General features: G+C 34.9%; 2 protein-coding genes across 9 annotated transcripts in view; one reads left to right on the top strand and one right to left on the bottom strand.

Moving 5' to 3' along the window:
• The window catches only part of LOC137402091 (presenilin-1-like), a 179,697-nt gene that overhangs the window by 106,920 nt on the left and 51,414 nt on the right, over window positions 1–21,363 (top strand). The window lies entirely within an intron of this gene.
• LOC137402090 (uncharacterized) overlaps window positions 1–21,363 on the bottom strand; it is a 146,327-nt gene that overhangs the window by 98,818 nt on the left and 26,146 nt on the right. For 4 of the 6 annotated variants that reach the window (XM_068088556.1, XM_068088554.1, XM_068088559.1 and 1 more), the window contains exons 11-12: window positions 19,414–19,499; window positions 16,171–16,289 (exon numbers count right to left, since the gene is read on the bottom strand). The exons of the other annotated variants lie outside the window; for them this stretch is intronic. In XM_068088556.1, the coding sequence (XP_067944657.1) occupies window positions 16,281–16,289; window positions 19,414–19,499 (95 nt within the window). In that variant the 3' untranslated portion in view covers window positions 16,171–16,280. Of the gene's footprint in view, window positions 1–16,170; window positions 16,290–19,413; window positions 19,500–21,363 lie in introns of those variants that run through there. 6 annotated transcript variants of the gene reach the window in all.

Genomic DNA, 21,363 nt, shown 5'->3' with positions numbered 1-21,363 from the left:
AATTTCCATGGAGGATAACACAAGGTCGAGTGTTTCCTTTAATATGTGTTGGAAATACCTAACAGGTTTTGTGAACCTGTTAGGTATCCCATATTATGAGAACCAAAAGGACACTCTTCAGGTATTTGAAAAAAATTCACCTCATAGTTTCTGACTTGATTTCACGCTGTAAAGGATGCAGCGGGACCCTTCACTTATCCATTTAAGAACTATCAGCACTTTCGAGTTTTATTAGGTATATATTTATAATCCAAAAGGGGTAACAAATGCTATCAATATAATATAGTTGCATTGATCTTGTTTCCTTTGTCCTGTTGCCCCTTGCTCTCATTTTTCTTACTATTGCACCGGAGCAGAGACGTAGTTGTCTTTTATATGCTTCTCTTTATGAGATCCAGGAAGCAATCAGGGTATGAAACAATATACATATATGTATATTGTTTCATACCCTGATTGCTTCCTGGATCTCTGAGATGACATACCAGGTCTTTGATGTAGGTGGATATAACAATCTTTACTATAATAAGAGCCACGTATTTCCATCTATTCAAAGCCATGCTTAGAACATTAAGGTTAAGAAGCTAAGTTAGAGGAAAAATGCAACATATGCTTAGCAGAGGAATCGAACCCGAATATTCAGGTTAGCAGCCAGGCACGCTACCAATCGCACCACTCAACCACCTCGCTGTATTGCGGCATAATTGTGCACATAGCTATTACACATCTTTCAAGGCACACCGGACTACCAAGGTATTAGTAGGCACAATATCAACTCTTTAGGACTCCTTTTTTCAACTGTTGTTGAAATGAATCAATTGCTTTATTGATAGCCTGTTAAAACCATTAAAAATGATTGATAAGTAAACTTATGTTTGCTTCAATAATAAATTTAATAAAATATGTTAGTTACATTGATAAGTAAGTTGGTATCAAATGTTAACCCTACGTATATTAGCCAGATCAGTATTGCAGTTATTCATGATTTAGCTAATAAAGGAGGTGTGTTTATGAATAATGAAAAACTACCCACCCAAACGGCCACAGAAAAACTCCGTATCAGCTGTTAATGGTTCTAAGAAAAACCAGAGAAAAGTGAGCATTGCCTAAAGAGTTACATTAGCAGATAAATCACTTGCAGCACAAAATATCAGTGCAACGAGAGCTGAATAGGTCTTCCGAAGGTGACACTTGCGAATGAGCTACTCGTGTCTCAGTGAACTGTGAATGCTGTCAAATTGCTTTAAAATTTTGGAGGGGTTTGAAAGTCAGAATGATATGTTCATTATCTCTTCATTCAGTTTGTGTGCAAATAAAGCACTAGTGACCTGTTGCTCAGCATTTTTTTGCTAGACAATGTTGAGCCGGTTGATAGGGGTGCAGTTGTAATGGCAAAAAAGGTCTAAAATAAATTGATCAAGAAACTAGTGTTTGCCCTAAAATCAATGCTAAAAACTATGGTGAGAGTAGTTAAACTGGTGACAGCTGCCATGGTGGTAGTAGTGGTGGTACCAATAAAAAAAACTCCGTTTTGTTACTGGAAGCAGTAACAATAAAAAGAAGATACTGGTCATCGATTTGCGGCAAAGATTGAACTTCGATATTAACAGTTGGATTAATGATGAGTTAGAACTGCTCATTGTGACAAGCCTAGCAGTAGTTAATAGCAGATGAACTAGACATGCAATCCAGATGAATGGAATGCATGAAAAAGACAAGTGCTTTGGTAGCCTACTGCTAGGTAACCTATGTTAATTACGTAGAAAGTGAAACTGCTTGACAGATCTAATTTCACCTAAAAAAATACAAAGCATCTTGTATGATTAGGGTTGTGAATAGCCAAGCTACATTGACCTATGCCACCACCACAGCTGAAAGACTGCGGGACTTTGAAGGGATTAGTGAGTAAGGGGCATAAAAGTGCGAAAAAGCCAATGGATATTTCTTTGTCTCTTCACAACTGAAAACTCAACAAGCTAGACATATAGCAACCTGAAACAGAACTTACTATGTTGCATGCTGACCATGAAATAATCACTACTGGTTATACGTAATCACATATCGACCATGCATTATAAATCAAGCCATCCGTGTTTGTTTGGCATATTTAGACTGCATGGAGTTTTTGGTACACTCATAATCTGACAATTTGTTAATAGAGTCTGTATTATCGGCTCTTGTTTTGTTTGTATCACTGTTTGGTCACTTTAATTTATTTTTAGCTTTCTTTCCAAATTTCTTTTCAAATTTACCGCCCCGGGAAAAACTCACTTTTGTCCAAAAGGGAAAAAAAAACGGGAAAAACTAAAAAACCTCTTTTTTGACAAGTTGACTAATGCTTAAGCAAAGAATAACAATACACTTATACCATTAGCTGTCATAGAACTTCTTTATGACTCTTTAATAGTACACAGGCTAAGAAAGCGTAAAACCTTTATAATTGGTTTGTTTACTAAATATTGAATGAAAAGACCAGATAACGAGATAATATTCGTTCAATTACATATTTTAAATAGTAATATTGAATGAAAAAGAAAATTGATACGTGTAAAACATGACAGTAAGCATAATACAACATTTAGAAAATAATCGAAAAACAAAAACACATGAAGATAATGCCAAGTAGTCGAGACCAGTGAACTGAACAAACGAATTAGAGTACATGTATTGAGAATTGAACGTCTAAGAAAAGTCAATTCTCATATTCGGTCGAAACATACCCTAAAGAAGTTGTTTTTAAGTTTAGGTATCAAGCTACCAGTTTGATACTCTCCACTCTACTCTCCACTCCAAGCCTGTTGCGCAGATTGGTCTGCACTAAGAAAGAAGTGCTAAACAATACATATCAAAACAGTTCTATTATTGTACTGTAAAAGACTCATCGTTATTTAATGTTGGCCCGTACCTTGAGTGTTAATTTTTTCTAATTTTTCCCACTTTTAAACACTATTTTATTTCCATTGCTATTGATTGATATAAATATGGAGTCACACAACTAATTGTTTCGTCCAATTTTCCATTTTTATTCTATTCCATTGTTTAGCAAAATATTTGGATAAAAAATTCTGGAGCTATCATATTTCTCGGTTGTTCCTGGTTTTTACCAGTTGCTCTCGGTTCTTACCAGTTTTGATCAGTTTTTACCAGTTTTGCTCGGTTTTTACCAGTTTTTCCCAGAAAAATGCGAACCCTGGTTTTCATTGTAACTCTTATATAACTAGCCCACCTCTTTACCTTCTTGAACTTGCTAAGGCTCGCCCTCTAGGATATAAACACCTCTGCATGTATGGTTATATTCTTTTTTATGGTTATATTCATAATTGTGCACGATACAAGACATACTACAACCTTCGCTAGATTTTTCTACAAACATCAACTATCTAAAGATCGTTTACATTGCACAAACATTCACAGCGCATCAGCAAGCATCATCTTCAATAAGGAACTAGGCTGGCAATCTTCTAAATTTCACTAGCAACACAGTGAACCAGCAAACATCATCTTCCATAAGTAAATAGGCTGGCATTCGTTCAAATTGCACCAACATCTCAGATTGCACCAGAATCAGTGTACCAGCAAGTATCATCTTACATAAGCGACTAGGTTGGCAATCTCTCCAATTGCACCAGCATCACAGTGCACCAGGAAACACCATCATAAATAAGCGACAAGATTGACAATCTCCCAGATTGCACCAGCAAAACAGGGCATCAGCAAACATCATCTTCAATAAGGAACTAGGCTGGCAATTTTCTAAATTGCACTAACATCACAGTGCCCCAGCAGACAGTTGTATCTCCTGGGCTATTTCCAATTTTCAGAACCCACAAGAAGTGCTATTTTTTTTTCAAAAAGCAGTAGCCAGTTTGAAGTTGCAATCCCTGCGAACAGAGGGTCAGGGAACAGACAGCCTCGCTTCGCCTGCTAACAGAAATCCCTTTCACGCGGCACAAGCTACTACAACCAGTCTTGTACTACTACTACTACTGCCGTTATAGTCATACGAACATTTACAACTTCAATTAACCACCGGTATGCAAATTTTCCAAACTTTGGTGTTACTACACGTTGAGTGAGTTATCAAAGCGCTTGGGTGGCAACCATTGTTGAGATGAAACTATGAGCAGATCTTGATCGTTAAAAAACTCTTCGGTCCGACATCGTGATATTTAAACCATCTGACTTTCGTTAGATACTAACACAATATGCATAAGGTATTCAAACTTTATTAAGTGTGTTGTTTTTAAAAAACAAGATAGGTAAATATGAACTAAAAACAGCAAATAAAAACGCTGCAAAAAACACTTATTCCGATATTACTAATTTCACGGTCTATGAAACATTTACGCAAAACAAAACAAACTTACACCTTTTCTGCACCACAGATATACAAAATAATATTAAGTTTACTTCCACGAAGCATAGGAAAGAAAATGAGCTCTTGCAAGTTGGGGAATTTCCCTAACTTGGATAACCTAAGCTTATGTTAAATTATATTTCGAGGAAATATATTCATTGGCCACCCGTATCCCGATTCCAAAAGTGTATCGCTTACTAGATTCTACCGTGTGAAGGTCGAACAAATATAGCCAGAGTTTTCAAACAGAAAGTAATGGCAAAGAATTGACCTACCGCCTTTCGCGTTTTCTCAATGTTCTAAACTAGTGGTCATTGCACTCAAACTCCTTCGAATGGCCAAGGTCATTCGCAAGTACAGAAATTCGCCAGCACCTTGTTGCGTGAAGCGTACAGGTAAATTTCATTGTGTTCAATCTGCGAAAAGAAATCTAGTTTCTTATTTCACAGTTATGAAAGATTACGAATACACTACTAAAGTGAAGAGACAAACTACTGATACTACTGCTAACAATTTATGCGAGAGACAAAAGGGTGTAGGTGCACTGCGCTATTCCATCAACTACAAAAACCGTAGGAATGCACCTTCAAAAGAAAAGGACGTAACATTCACAAGCGGGTCATTTCTACTAGCTCTATTACTATTGCTACTGTTAAGGTTTACTACTATTATTACTGCTAGTTGTGTTACTCCTAGTTAGTACTACCACCAGTTAGGTCTACTACACTAGTTACTGGGTGAGTTAGAGTCGATCGGTGTCACTACTGAGTGGGAGAGTGTGACTGTATGTTGGCAGTGATTAGTGTGTTGGATCCTGCGACCAACACGTAGAGGCGACTAGGTCGGCTTGTTCTACCGGTCTGCATTCACCCTTCACAGGGGCTGTGTGCGGGTTGCCCGTGACCAACACGCGGAGGCGACTAGGTCGACTTACACCACCGGTCAACATCAACCACCTTGCACAAGGGATAGCTCAAAGAGTGGGTTTTGTACCAGGTCGACAAGGTCGACGGGGTCGACGATGCTTCTATGAATTTATCACCACAGCACAGCCCATAGACTAGGTCTTTGGAGTTAGCTATATGCTTGGTGTGGTTCTGCTATCGCTCAAGGTAACAGAAGAAGTATGGTTCCAAATGCAATGCATATATTTGAACTACTAATAAGAGCCGAGGCCCTGCCTTAAATACATTAGATTATGTAAATGAAGTACAAGGACCAGCCTTCTTTAGGGGCGTGGTTACAAAGAGAGCAAAAAGGGAATATAACTCCCATTAAAATTTATACAGAAGGATGGCAACCTAACGTTCCATCACATTAGATAATTTTATAAGCTAGTGATTGAATTTTTTCTTCTAAAACAGATCAGATTGTTCTCACTGAGAGCCTCTAAAGGCAAAAAGATGTGAGAACTCAGTTTCAAGAAACTTTTTTATTCAATGTTTTTTTATATATATTTATTTATTTACATATATACATGTAAAAATCTCTCTGGTTAAATCAAAGAAACTAAACATCTGCACACTCGACATCCCTTCGAAGATTTCTAGTTGTTTTTGGCCAATAGGAGTGAAAATATTGCCCTGATTTTATAGATGGTAAGTACAATTCCCTATTTGGTCTTGTATCGCGTGAGTTATTGGGAAGAGTAAAAGTGTTTTGAATAACACCAAAACTCAACACTTTGCAATATAGTTTTATTCTGGCATCTTTTCTACGTTCTTGTAACAATTTTATGTTAGTGTTTTCCCTTAATTGTGAAAAGCTTACTGGTGATCTTATCGGTAAACCAATTTTAGACATTTATTTTAGATTTTCTCGATCTTCTTGATATATATTTTTTAAATGTGGGTCCCACACCTGGCAAGCATATTCAAGGCCTAATCGCATCAGAGTCTTGTATGCCACTAGCTAGCTAACAGTAATAAGGTAAGTGTAATAATACTACTGCTATTACTACTGTTGCTAACTAACCACTACAGTTTCATTTTACTTTTTAGATTTGCAAACAAAGTAACTGAGAACTCTCGTTATTTGTAATGGTATTGTAACTGCAGCAGAGTGAATAAGCATGGTCCATGGGCACTTGTGGGCAGCGAACATTTCAATGATCCATGTTTTGAAAGACCAAGCCAAAATGTTCGACCAGTTGCTGTACCCGCACCGTTTACACAGCCCAGTCATTTAAAGGTTTGTTTTTTTAATTGTTGAATGGTGATTTTCAACGGTTGAATTCAAAACAATATTGTCAAGGACAATGCCGCTGGGTTGTTCAACTTAAAGTAGATATATATCTAAAAAAAAATTCAGAAACCTCAAACAGCACGCAAAGCAGCGGCAGCTGCCAGTGCTTATGAATATGATGTTGAATATGAAGATGAACAGTTGCAGAACAGACTAACTAGAGTAGGGAAAGAAAAGCGAAGTGCTAGATCGGGAGAAAAGAGTAAAAACAAAGTGTGCAGATCTTCTTGAAGAACTAAAGGAAAAAATCTCTCAACTGCAGAATTAGAGGATAAGCTGTCTTGCTATCGAGGTGTGTTAAATTCCAAGTGTATCCTCTTTTAAAAGTTGTTCAGTTTGTTGTATATGTTCAGAAAAAAAGTACATGGAATGATTCTTCATCAATCTGACTAAGAAACCCTATAGATATAACAGGCTGTTATTTATGCTGTTGCTGCCGTTGCTGTTCTAGATATACCAATATCATTATTCAAAGACAATGATAGAGGATTTTCAGAGTAGAAAAAGTTTGCAATAACCCTTCATTTGTACTCGCCAAAGGCTTATGAGTTTCTCAGAGTGACACTTCCATTACACCCTCCCAGATCAATCAGAAAGCAAGTAAGTCATAAATTAAAAATGTATTTTTTTTGTAATTTATGGTTGCGGTCTGCAGATATTGTCAAGTTCTATTACAATGAGCGTAGTAATTTTTTGCTTACACGAACTATGTTACAGAAGAATGTTGATACAATGCTAGTCCAGCTTAGTTATCACTCTGAACCAGTGGCTCCGGTTTTGCTTGTTATACTGTACTTATTGCAGATGGCTGATACAAATAGAAGACACACTTAGTCTCAACTTAGCGATGCTTAGGGCGCTAGTGAAAATGAAAGAAAAGGACTTGGAAAAGTATTCTCAGTGAGTCCAAGCTAATTTTCTTTGTCAGATCGGGTACATTTCTCCGCGTTATATTTCTGTAGTGTATGAACTGTCATTTTATAGTGTGCTTTTGGGGTCTATATGATGATAGATGAAGTGAGTATTAGAAAACACCTTATCTATGACCAACATCTCAAGTGTATGGAAGGGTACGTTGATTTAGGTTCTGGTCCACAGGAAGCGTCTGAGGCACTGGTTTTTATGGTCACAGGGTATTTGTACAAATTGCTTTTTGGCTTAATATTTTTGTTTGCTCTGCTATTCTATCTGGCTATATTTTAAGATGTTCTGCTTTGCTGTTTGGCATGTCACAGATTTCTGATCGTGCACTTGACAGCTCATCTTGCAAAGCATCTACCTACCTATACTTTATAGACTATCTGGGAGAACACCTGCGACACAATACGACAAACCCTCTGCTATGTATTTTGCTGGTTATTCTGTGAGTACAGAAATTATAACATAATGATGACATGTTTCACACTTGATCAATAACTGTATTGTGTATGACCACTCTTGGTATCAGCATTTGCACTAATAATTTGTACTGGTTTTATGGTGAAGGTCTGAGGTCGTCTTGGAAAGCCCCCAGTAGCCTATTTCTTTACGCGCATTCTAACTGCAGCTACTCAGAGGGAACTTGTAGTTCATACGTTGTCTGAACTTGGTGAGAACAGGTTTGTGGTGCACTGTTTAACGCTAGATGGGCATGCGTCAAACATGTCAATCTGCCGGTTATTGGTGCTGACATGGGGAACCCTCAAACTTTCAGATCACACTTACCCTAGCCTGGGCATGGCTCTCGTGGATGATTGGGAGAGGGAGCCTGGGACACATAGCAACACGCGAGAAAGACAACTCTAACAGTCGACTTCTGCAGTCGCTAATATCACAATCGTTATTTCCGAAAGAGTATCATGTGACGGTCTTTTTTATGATCTTCGCTAGTATTATGTGTTATTTTTAATCTGAATTGGCAGCAAACAAACGCTGATTGGTAAGTATGAAATGTTGGTTGCATAATAAATCAATCACGGGAGCTATATTATTTCATATGTTCAATTAATTAGGTTTTGATTTATAATCAAAAATTAAATGAATTGAATAAAAGATTTTCACAATAACAATACAATCGAATAGCAATAGAACAACAAAATTGAATCGCATGCTGCTAGTAAAGAAAGGTTTATCTAGTAAAAAAGTAATCTCAGTTTTAATTTACTTGCGAGTATTGTGATTACTTGCGACAGTTATTATGAGCAACTCGGACCTACCACTGCAAAATGGTGCCATCTGAAAGCAAACACTCTTTCCGAAGCCAGTAGGAAGAACTATAAATTAGTCAAAACCTGCGATAATATGTTGTAAAGCTTGAAACTGTTTTGGTCTCAGCGTGGCTATGCCTAGCTTTGATAGATGGTTTTTGAATCGCTCCATTTTTTATCAATATATGAAATGAGATTGCAAACGCGAAAACGCAAAAGCATAGTAACCTATGGTTCTTATCGTTTTGTTATCAAACGGGGTATTACATAACTACCCAGCCTATCAAAAACATAGTGCCTTTCACTAGATCAAGTCACGTTACCGCGACGATAGGCTTTAAAATGCGCCACATCTAGTACATCGTGAGATCTGAATCTATCGACACAGTCAAGTCAAATCAATTAATCGCATTCGCCCCATAATGGGGCATTAGAGCGATATCTTTATTAGGTAACATGAGTAGATTACTCTTAGTTTGAGCTTCTTCCTTCCTATTCTTTCTCCTTATTTTATCGCAATTCTCTCCTCCCCTTCCTTCCCTTTTCTCTTTTATTTTATTATTTTTTTTATTGTGTTTTTTAAGTTTGGTTGAGGCAATGTTGTTGTTAAAGTGGACGGTAGGGATTAGGTGGGGGCAAGAACTTTTAATAAATATTTAAGGCTCTTAGTAGGGTTGTGCAAAAAAAGAAAAAGAAAAAAGGGGCTAGCTGTTAAGGGTTCGCATAAAAAAGGAGTGTTTTTTAACATTGGTGTTGATTGCACCTTTAGTGCTTTTGTGGCGTGTATTGTGTAAGTGGGCATTTGAGAAAAAATTGTTTGGTATTGCAATTTCTTCCCTTGTTATTTTGTTTTTTACATTTTGGTCAGCCGTCTTCCGACGCTCTGCAAGTGTGGCCCATGACCACTCAGACATGAGGTCAGAAATCCTCTCATTTTTTTAAGCCTAAACACCCACCTAAAAGCTTTTCTGTTCACAGACTCGAGGGAGTCTATGTGCTTGGATAAATATGGAGACCAGACAATGGATGAATATTCAAGAACTGGGCGGCAGATGCTTTTAAAAGAAAGGGTTTTTGTCTTGGGTGAGAAACTTTTGAGGGACCTCATGAGCATGTAGAGTGTGGATAAAGATTTGGTTATAGTCTTTTCTATGTGAAGGTTAAAGTTGAGTTTATTGTCTATAATGACTCCGAGGTATTTAAAGTGATTGACATAAGTTAGTTGTTGGCCTTTTATGAGATATTTGTGAGAAAAGGGGATCTCACGACACCTAAAAAAAGAAGTTGTCTCACATTTTGTGATGTTAAACTCCATCTGCCATTTATCAGCCCAGTCTAAGAGCAAGTCAAGATCTGCTTGAAGATTTGCAAAGTTGCTGTCTGACTCAATCTGGGAATACAAGAGAGCATCATCAGCGAAAAGTCTGAGTCTAGAGGTCTTGATAGCCGCTGGCATATTATTTATAAAAATCAAAAGGAGGAGGGGATCCAAAACAGATCCCTGAGGCACACCAGAGGAAACTGGACATGGTTTGGAGTATGTTTCATTTATAAAAATGGTTTGTGTGCGATCCTTTAACCAATCCTCGACCCAGGCGATAATTGTTCTGTCTAGATTAGTTTGTGTAAGTTTGAATAAAAGTTTGCTGTGGGACACTTTGTCAAAGGCCTTAAAAAAATCAAGGATAATGGCATCAGTTTGGATTCCAGTATCAAATGATTCAATGAGTTCATGAGTTGTGAGGATTAACTGACTTTCGCAGCTTCTCCTCGAACGAAAACCATGTTGGCAGTCATGGAAAAAATCAATGGAGTCTAAAAAGTTGCGGATGGAGTGTGCGACTATGTGTTCTGTGGCTTTTGAAAGTACACATGTCAGAGAGATTGGACGATAGTTAGTTGGCAGGAGCCTGCTACCTTTATTTTTAAAAATGGGTATGACAGTAGCCGTTTTCCAATCCTTAGGGACAGTATGGCTGGATAAAGAGTGTTGCATTATCTTGGTAAAAGTGGGTGCAATATAGGAAGCTAGGTGTTTCAGCAACGAGGTGCTCAGTTCATCTGGGCCAGCAGCCTTAGAAGGGTTAAGTTGTTTTAAAAGTTTTAAGACACCATCGTTGGAAACAGTTATTGCCTTGGTCTTCTTTTTGGTGGAGTTTACTACAGTTTCGTTTGTTGGGGGAATGGGATAAGCACTATTATCAACTGTGAAAATGGAAGAAAAAGTGTCAGCAAAAGTGTTGGCTATATTATCAGATGGCTTGCCAGTGTTGTCGTGCAAGGTTTTGACTGTGTTACTGGAACCTTTTTTTGAAAATAGGAATTTAAAAAGTGGTTTATTGTTGCCTTCCGTCAATTCATGGCAGATATGGATATTTAGAAAGTTATTATAGTCTTGTCTAATAAGTTTTTTACATTTTTTAATCTGAAGCTGGAGCATCTGTTTATTGTCGGCGGTCGGGTACTTTTTACATGTTTTAAACAATCTATTCCTTTTATGAATCTCTTTAATGCTGGTGTGCTTAATCCAAAATTTCTGTTTACATTTTTTAAGAGGAAAATGAGGGATAGAGGCCTTAGCTGCTGTCATAATTCCAGTTTTAAAGGATTGCCAAATGTTGTTAATGTTGGATTTGATTGATATTAAATTAGTTATTTGTCTGTCAAGGGCTTGGGATTGGATTGTTAGTTCAGTGTTATTAGTTTGGTTATATTTAAATTTAAAAATGGGCGATAGTTTGGAGAGGTTTGCCTGTTTAGGACTATCAGGTATGCTCACATCAAAGTGCACATAAAAATGGTCAGATGTGCTTGGCTCTCCATGGGCATTATTAATTTCCATGGAGGATAACACAAGGTCGAGTGTTTCCTTTAATATGTGTTGGAAAATCAACAGGTTGGGAGAGACCATGTGTTTCAAGGAGGTGAAGAAAATCAGTATGCATTCTCCTGTTTCGACTGGATTTCAAGGTCCTACCAGGCCACTGTATCTCAGGTAAGGACACGCTTTCATTAGTATCAGTCTGAGCGTCATATGTAACATATGTCGCTCGTTTTGCAGAAGTTATCTTACCTTTTTTTCGCTATGTGTCCCAGGCTCTCTCTCCCAATCCCCCACGAGAGCCATGCCCAGGCTACACTTACCCCATCCTGGGACTCAGCAGCAGGTACAAGTATTTCTGAATCCCGTCATATAGTAAACCTCATGAGGAACCTGTTTCATGCTTACGAATCGATCAAAAGTCCAGACAGCATAGTGAAATGGAGTTACATTTCAGGGTTATAAGAAGTACAGAATGCATGCAGCTGGAAGATGGAGAACAAGCCGACAACAAGACATCCATTTTCATCAGAATAAGATGAAGGTGCAGTTTTTTGCTTAAAATGCGACTGATCCCCAGTTTTTTACCAATTTGAAGAAAATTGATGAGATTTGAGAAAATATAATACATTTACTTTATAAAAAAATCAAGATCAATTACAATCTGAAAGTACAAGAAACACCCCAATAATTAGATACTGTTTCTATACTTTTACCGTTTAAAAAATTTGTTAGTGTGAGAAATTTACCAACTGAAAATGGTTCATTTTCAAGATTGAAGCTCTTTCTCCCTTTAAATTGTTTAATTTCATTTTTACTTTAATCCTAATTAATGTGTTCATTTTTATCATCGCCAATTAATGCTTTTGTTTAGGTTGTTGGAATAATAATCCTACTGTTACTGTTAAGGCTACCTTTTGCAAACTTATTAGCAGATGTGGTGCAGAATCAGATGATGGTAAGACAGCTAATATTACTGCCCAAGACGAAATTCTCATGATACAGGCTACTCGAGAAGTTGATCTGTTTGTGGAGCCCGCAATGATTTCAGATGCTAAAACTTCTGTTGTAGGTAACAATATAGTCTATATAGCTGGTTAAATTGTGGGGAGACTAACTAAAGTGCTGTCATGTGACCTTTGCCGTCAGTCACTGGTTATCACTAGTCAAATATCCAGTACCGACATTTCCGTATATACTTAGTATCATGTGTTATATTGTTATATCATAGATTACCTAATATTACTATAATATGTTATATATTATTATACAAATATATATCATAATATATTATATACAGTGTCATGTTTTATATATTGTTGCAACATAGAAAATTGTTGAAGTCATTCATACAAGTCGCAATGATATCTTTTATTCTATTTTTTAGCTTGATTCAATCATTATTCATTGTCAATGAAGATAAACGAAGCAATAGTCAGCCATACTCACCCATTTTAAGAAATGCGGAGAGCTCCACATTTTGCAGTAGCTAATAAGAGTTTAACGACACCCTTTACATCAGACAAACGCATGCATACAAGCTAGAAGCTGTTTGGTAGATTTTGCGTTTTCTGTTACTCACCTCATGCAAGATTGAATAACGATTTGAATAATCCAATGATCAATAATCCATTTGAACGGTGCTGCGGGTGTTCATCACTTGTTAAGGTTCTAAACAGTTTGCTAAATATAATGTATTTTTATGTTTTGTTTGTCTTGGCTATTTATTAGCTTCATGCAAACACTTTTAAACTAGAAACTTCCCTGTCATACAGTCCACGACCTGACATGACCTCTGAACATGTCCTCTGTCTGACATGACATTTTCTGACATGACCTCTGAACCCAAATTGGCCACCACACGGAAGACGGAATATTGACATTGTAGGATTAACCTGAGCAATGAGTAACTGTTCTATAAGTGTAAGAGAAGTTAAAAATTCAACAGATGGACCTGGGTCCATATTGTTGGCTGCACTGAATTTATTAACAGTGTCAGGTCTAACTTGTTGGCATGTGTGACATAGTTGTATTTGAGCATTGCATGTAATGAAATGTTTCTCATTACATCCAGTACATGTGAGCTGTGATATGTTGTTGTCAAGTCTGCCTAGAAAGTTGTTATGCAGTTCTTGAAAATCAGGACAATCTACATGTAATGATTGAAAATGAGGAATGTGATGGAAGGGGGGCGGCATTGGGAGGAGCAATATTGTTTTGTGCAATATTTTCATGGTCAATGATGTCCATAAAATCTTGATCATCATCTGGAAACAAAAGGGCTGCCAAGTCCATGTCATTTACATCGCCTACAACATGTACTAAAGAATTCTCCGAATCAGATGAGTTGTTGCTATTAATTTGAATAGCATGTTGTTGAACATTAGCATTTGATGTTGATGGTTGCTGTGAGGACCTTCTATTTATCTTCCTATTGAGCTGTAATAATTGAGAGACACGTGGATGGCCACTGCGTCGGCCACGACGTGGTGTTCTGGGAAGTTGTATGTCCATGGTAGGTGTCAAGTTGTTTTGAAATTAAATTCAAAAAGTCAATTATGCAAAACAAAAGGTTGTAAAAAGTCACACCTAATCTACTACTATATCAAGCCATGTTTTACAACAATAAAATAAATATTAATTAAAGCTGTAGGCCTAGCCTTCTGTAATGTATGTAATTTAACAACAGCAATAACGAAATATGTTTGTTATAACTGAAATGCAATATTAGAAGTAAAATGGCAAGCTGCTGTGTAAAATACACAGTTTGAAAGTCGGTTGTGTTGAATGTAGAATGGTTTTGATAGCGATCTTTAACAGAAAGCAAGTATGAGCGTTGGCGCGTCTGGAAGTTTTCTGCAAACTGAAGCAAAATAAAAAAATGTTCTCGTCATAAAGGGGCACTGTAGTTCGGCCCTAGCTTATACATAAGATGCAAAAAGTTTTGGCTAACGTTTTAAACAATTTAATGAAACCTTCGGCAATTGGACAAAAAAAAACAGGCTGATAAACTGTGTACCACAATTTCGTACCTGTACATCGGTCTACGCCTCAAACGGTCTACGTTTATTACAGAAACCTTCGGATAAATTCGAATAACTATTCTATAGTTAAATCTTATATTAATTTTATAAAATCGAATAATTATTCCTATAATTAAATCTTTTTGCAAGATATTAAAAACGGAAAAATATTACAAACCTTCGACAACTAAACAATGCCATAGACTGATGAAATGAGCACATTTTTCTCGTGAAATGCGCACTGTTTAATAGTTATATTATCTGTCCCACGGCTTCATTGGCGTATCGTTGGCCGGTCCTATAATTAAAAAAAGCTTTTCAAGTGTTTTATTGCGAGTCTAGGCTAAATTAATCTGTCATTTGTGTATAATCCGATCAGATGGGTAAGGTTTAGGATAATGTCTACAAATAATAAAGCCGTGGTAACATATTTAAATAGGTTTATATGTGTTTTGTATCATTATTATACTTAACTGACTCCATTGAAAAAGGGTTAAATTTGTTGATGAGATTTCGGTACAAGAGTTTGCGACAGTGTTGATGAATAATTTTCGTGAGTTGTGTGTGCATACGCGTTTATCATAAATCTCCCAAACAATCACTCCGCTCGTGTTTGGTCGTGATAAAACCAGTTAAAAAGTTTAATTAGAAAAAATTTTTGGTTAAGATATGCTGATTTTGCTTGAAATCAGCTGCAGTATAACTAAATGTGCGTACAATTCCAAACCCGCATCATGGAAACATAGTGATAGTGCCAGTTGTCATATATAATGATGTGCTATAATGATGTGGCCACACTGCAGCTGATTTCAAGCATAATCAGCATATCTTAACCAAAGCTATGGAACTTTGCAAAAACATTTTCGCAGATATTAACAAAATTCAGAAACTTAAGGTTCTTCAGACAATTTCATTTCCTCCTGTGACGTGATTTCTCATGCAGTTTTCCGAACCCTATTGTCAAGAAATAGGGTTCATGAATAGATTCACTAATAAGTTTTCCTGTATTTGATGGAACTAAAGCGACAAAGATCAAAGCCATTTATCTGCAAGTTTCATTATGGTTGCTTCCAACCTGAGCTTCAGATGTCAGATTTAGTTCGGCGTGACCACCACTCATTGATGTAGCACCAACAACAATTGTCCCTTTTTGATGTGACATAATTGAGAAATGAATTGTCAAGGATCAAATGATGCAAAGTCATGAGCATTTATTGTAATTAAAAGTGTTGATTGAAACTATGTAACAGTTACTGTTACATAGTTTGATATTTTTGATGTCGTACATCAAAAATATGAGATCAAACAACTTTAAAAGATACAGAGCAATATAAAACTTTCAAAGGTTGAGAAAATTTTATAAAATAAATCATAAAAGTACGAATAATTGATACAAAACTATTGGGAAACAAATAGTTATAACAAGCAAGATATATGCTGTATAATAAATCTAACGGCAACACCTTATTCGAAGGACATACCATTTGTTATAGATAAAAAGCACAGCAATCTAATAAATAAAGTGCATCAAAATGTTTAAAATGCTCAGCCTCTCAGAACATCGAAATCTACGAGATGAAAAGCATAATTCTACCTTTTAATGCTTGCCTTTTAAACTTCCTGTTGTACTGACCCGTAATTTATGTGGAGGATCACTGAGGCTGAAAAAGATGAAAACTTCCAATATAGATGCTATGGTGCTAAGAATATTAAGCAGATCGCAGAAACTGAATGGTATATGACATAACTATATTTACCAAGAGACCAGCTTGCGGTTGGCGGCATGTTCTTTGGACAGTTGGTATTTTTGCAATCGATCTATTTAAAAATTAGTTTCGTTTCACTGGACTGAACAAAGCAGATTTTTTGCCGCATGTATACAGATCCGAAAAAGGTAGCTGAACTTGGTCAAACCAAACCAACCATTCTTGCCATCTACATACAGTCTTATACTCTATATTCAGTCTTATACTCTATATTCAGTCTTATACTCTATATTCGGTTAGATACTCTATATTCAGTCTTATACTCTATATTCAGTCTTATACTCTATATTCAATCTTATACACTATATTCAGTCTTATACTCTATATTCAGTCTTATACTCTATATTCAGTCTTATACTCTATATTCAGTCTTATACTCTATAATATAGTATTGAATTATACTCTATATTCAATCTTATACTCTATATTCAGTCTTATACACTATATTCAGTCTTATACACTATAATCAGTCTTATACTCTATATTCAGTCTTATACTCTATATTCAGTCTTATACACTATATTCAGTCTTAGACTCTATATTCAGTCTTATACTCTATATTCAGTCTTATACACTATATTCAGTCTTAGACTCTATATTCAGTCTTATACTCTATATTCAGTCTTATACACTATATTCAGTCTTATACTCTATATTCAGTCTTATACACTATATTCAGTCTTATACTCTATATTCAGTCTTATACACTATATTCAGTCTTAGACTCTATATTCAGTCTTATACTCTATATTCAGTCTTATACACTATATTCAGTCTTAGACTCTATATTCAGTCTTATACTCTATATTCAGTCTTATACACTATATTCAGTCTTATACACTATATTCAGTCTTATACTCTATATTCAGTCTTATACTCTATATTCAGTCTTATACTCTATATTCAGTCTTATACTCTATATTCAGTCTTATACTCTATATTTAGTCTTATACTCTATATTCAGTCTTATACTCTATATTCAGTTTTATACTCTATATTCAGTCTTATACACTATATTCAGTCTTATACACTATATTCAGTCTTATACTCTATATTCAGTCTTATACTCTATATTCAGTCTTATACTCTATATTCAGTCTTTTACACTATATTCAGCCTTATACACTATATTCAGTCTTATACTCTATATTCAGTCTTATACTCTATATTCAATCTTATACTCTATATTTAGTCTTATACACTATATTCAGTCTTATACTCTATATTCAGTCTTATACTCTATATTCAGTATTATACTCTATATTCAGTCTTATACTCTATATTCAGTCTTATATACTATATTCAGTCCTATACTCTATATTCAGTCTTATACTCTATATTCAGTCTTATACTATATTCAGTCTTATACTCTATATTCAGTCATATACTTTATATTCAGTCTTATATACTATATTCAGTCTTATACTCTATATTCAGTCTTATACTCTATATTCAGTCTTATAATCTATATTCAGTCTTATAATCTATATTCAGTCTTATACTCTATATTCAGTCTTATACTCTATATTCAGTCTTATACTCTATATTCAGTCTTATACACTATATTCAGTCTTATACTCTATATTCAGTCTTATACTCTATATTCAGTCTTATACTCTATATTCAGTCTTATACTCTATATTCAGTCTTATACACTATATTCAGTCTTATACTCTATATTCAGTCGTATACTCTATATTCAGTCTTATACTCTATATTCAGTCTTATACACTATATTCAGTCTTACACTCTATATTCAGTCTTATACTCTATATTCAGTCTTATACTCTATATTCAGTCTTATACTCTATATTCAGTCTTATATTCTATATTCAGTCTTATACTCTATATTCAGTCTTATACACTATATTCAGTCTTATACACTATATTCTGTCTTATATACTATATTCAGTCCTATACTCTATATTCAGTCTTATACTCTATATTCAATCTTATACTCTATATTCAGTCTTATACTCTATATTCAGTCTTATACTCTATATTCAGTCTTATACTCTATATTCAGTCTTATGCTCTATATTCAGTCTTATACTCTATATTCAGTCTTATATACTATATTCAGTCCTATAGTCTATATTCAGTCTTATACTCTATATTCAGTCTTATACTCTATATTCAGTATTATACTCTATATTCAGTCTTATACACTATATTCAGTCTTATACTCTATATTCAGTCTTATACTCTATATTCAGTCTTATACACTATATTCAGTCTTATACTCTATATTCAGTCGTATACTCTATATTCAGTCTTATACACTATATTCAGTCTTACACTCTATATTCAGTCTTATACTCTATATTCAGTCTTATACTCTATATTCAGTCTTATACTCTATATTCAGTCTTATACTCTATATTCAGTCTTATACACTATATTCAGTCTAATAGTCTATATTCAGTCTTATACTCTATATTCAGTCTTATACTCTATATTCAGTCTTATACTCTATATTCAGTCTTATACTCTATATTCAGTCTTATACACTATATTCAGTCTAATAGTCTATATTCAGTCTTATACTCTATATTCAGTCTTATACTCTATACTCAGTCTTATACTCTATATTTAGTCTTATACTCTATATTCAGTCTTATACTCTATATTCAGTCTTATACTCTATACTCAGTCTTATACTCTATATTCAGTCTTATACTCTATATTCAGTCTTATATTCTATATTCAGTCTTATACACTATATTCAGTCTTATACTCTATATTCAGTCTTATACTCTATATTCAGTCTTATACTCTATATTCAGTCTTATACTCTATATTCAGTCTTATACTCTATATTCAGTCTTATACTCTATATTCAGTCTTATACTCTATATTTAGTCTTATACTCTACATCTACTTTACCACTAAAAATCAACCTACAGAGATACACTTTTAACAAACAAAATTATTTTTTTCAGATTCGATTCGGTCTAACTTGATCAATCTCAAACTAACTCAGCTTTTATAAGCACAAGGTAAAACTATTTACCCTCACCTTTGCCATGAATACATAATAGTTGGCAGCCTGCAAACCAGCTAAAGCTTTGCTCGCGGATTCAGCCTCCTTGAACACCACAAATGCTGAAAAAGGACAAACATATAAGGAAAACATCACATAGAACAAGATATGTGCAGCAACGTGATAGTTCATATCTACTTCCATACTTCTAGCCGACTGTTCAACATAAACTTACTCAAAGATTCAGTAGATCTTATCAAAAAGAATCAGTATTTTTGTATCATTTGAGATTGTTATTGACATTTGAGAGGGCCTGACTGCCAAAGTTTTTCAAAATTAAAATCAGCACGATCACAGTTAAATTTAGATCAAGCGAAAATACGATTATGACTATGTTTGTAGTCGCAGAGACTGACAGAGTACAGACACGTACTGCTACAATTTCATCGCAGTAGCTCATATTTACTATCGCAATGATATCAACTAATGAAGTCTTTTTGCCCGTATTTCTCTTACAAGCTTTTCAATCGCAATCAAGTGCTGTCGATTTTAATATTGAAACATCCTGTCTCTCAGATCACCTGAAATATTGAAAACAATTGCAAACGATCAAAAAATACCAGTACTTTGCGATACAATCTACTAAAACTGTGTCTAAGTTCATCTCCAATAGCAATTTCAACTTATCAATGAGATTGTTAATTTTTGGAGATGGTTAACTTTTTTTTTAAGGTTTGTTCGTTTTGACATTTGACATTTTCGAAATACTAGCTAGCAAACTGTTAACAGAAACTCACTATCAATATGCAACTGGTAGAATGTGATTTAATTAGTTGCTATTTCCGCCAAGATAATAGAAATAGTGTAAATTCAATTCAATTGAAACCGTTCAAATTTTAAAAACTATTTAAAAACTTTAAATTTTAAAACTGTTCAAACTGTCGGCTCCTCAGTTTTTAATATTTGAGGCCATTCAGCAGATACTAAAGTGACATTGAAAAATTTGAAAAAGCTTAGGGCAGAAAATGCATCAATAATTCACCATATTTATTAGTTATATTTGCATACTAGTTGAAGGCCTGCCTGGCGTTACTCGGGTAATAAAAGTCTTTGCACAGAAAATTTATTTTTATTTAACATATAACAACAGTTCCCATTCTAACTTTCAAACTACATATCACGAAAAAAGTGTTTTGTGCAATTTAAATAAATAAAGAGAAAATAAAAACAACTGTAAAAGTTTTCAAACTTTGTAAGACAACTGTAACTTTCAAACTTCATATCATGAGGTAAATGTTTTGTGCAGGTGGTCAAATAAATTAAGAAACAAAGTAAAACAACTATAAAAGTGTTTAAATGAAATAATTAGCAAATAATAGGTAAATTAAGTCTGTTTTGCTACGATTAAAATAAAAGACGATTTGGTAATGATACAAATTAATATGAACTGAAAAACAAAATAAAAATTTTGAATATGTTGAATTAAAAATAGCATCTCGTGCATAGAAGTGTGCTTGTGTATAGAAAAGGTTACTGTTCCAGCAGAAATTATCCATCAAAACTTTGAATCTGATGATACTGGTACCTCTTGATACTGGTACAAATGTAAAAATAAGATATCGGACTGTCTTTGTCTGGCAGTTGGTCTGACTGAATAGACAAAGAATGTAAAAACTATTCCTACTCGAATACAATGATCCGCATAAAAAGTATTAGCTGTTACAGATTTAGCAATCGAACCTTACGAAAAACTGGAAGTAGAAATGTAACACACATTTGAAATTTAAACAGTACATTTAAAGATTGCAAATTAAAAATAAGTAGTAGAAGCAAAAAATTAGTTTTGAAACAATTTCAAAAAATAACAAGTGCAAAAGGTAATATTAGTTAATAATCGCGAGAGCACATTTAGTTTGCACTTTTACCCTGAATGCGTATGCATTCGGTATATAAGGAGAGGATTATATTGCTAAGGACTGTATAGCT

Source organism: Watersipora subatra, chromosome 8 (assembly GCF_963576615.1).
Source record: "Watersipora subatra chromosome 8, tzWatSuba1.1, whole genome shotgun sequence".
Taxonomy (NCBI): domain Eukaryota; kingdom Metazoa; phylum Bryozoa; class Gymnolaemata; order Cheilostomatida; family Watersiporidae; genus Watersipora; species Watersipora subatra.
Note: the sequence above shows the minus strand (reverse complement) of the source record. Positions and strands in the feature narration are given on the sequence as shown.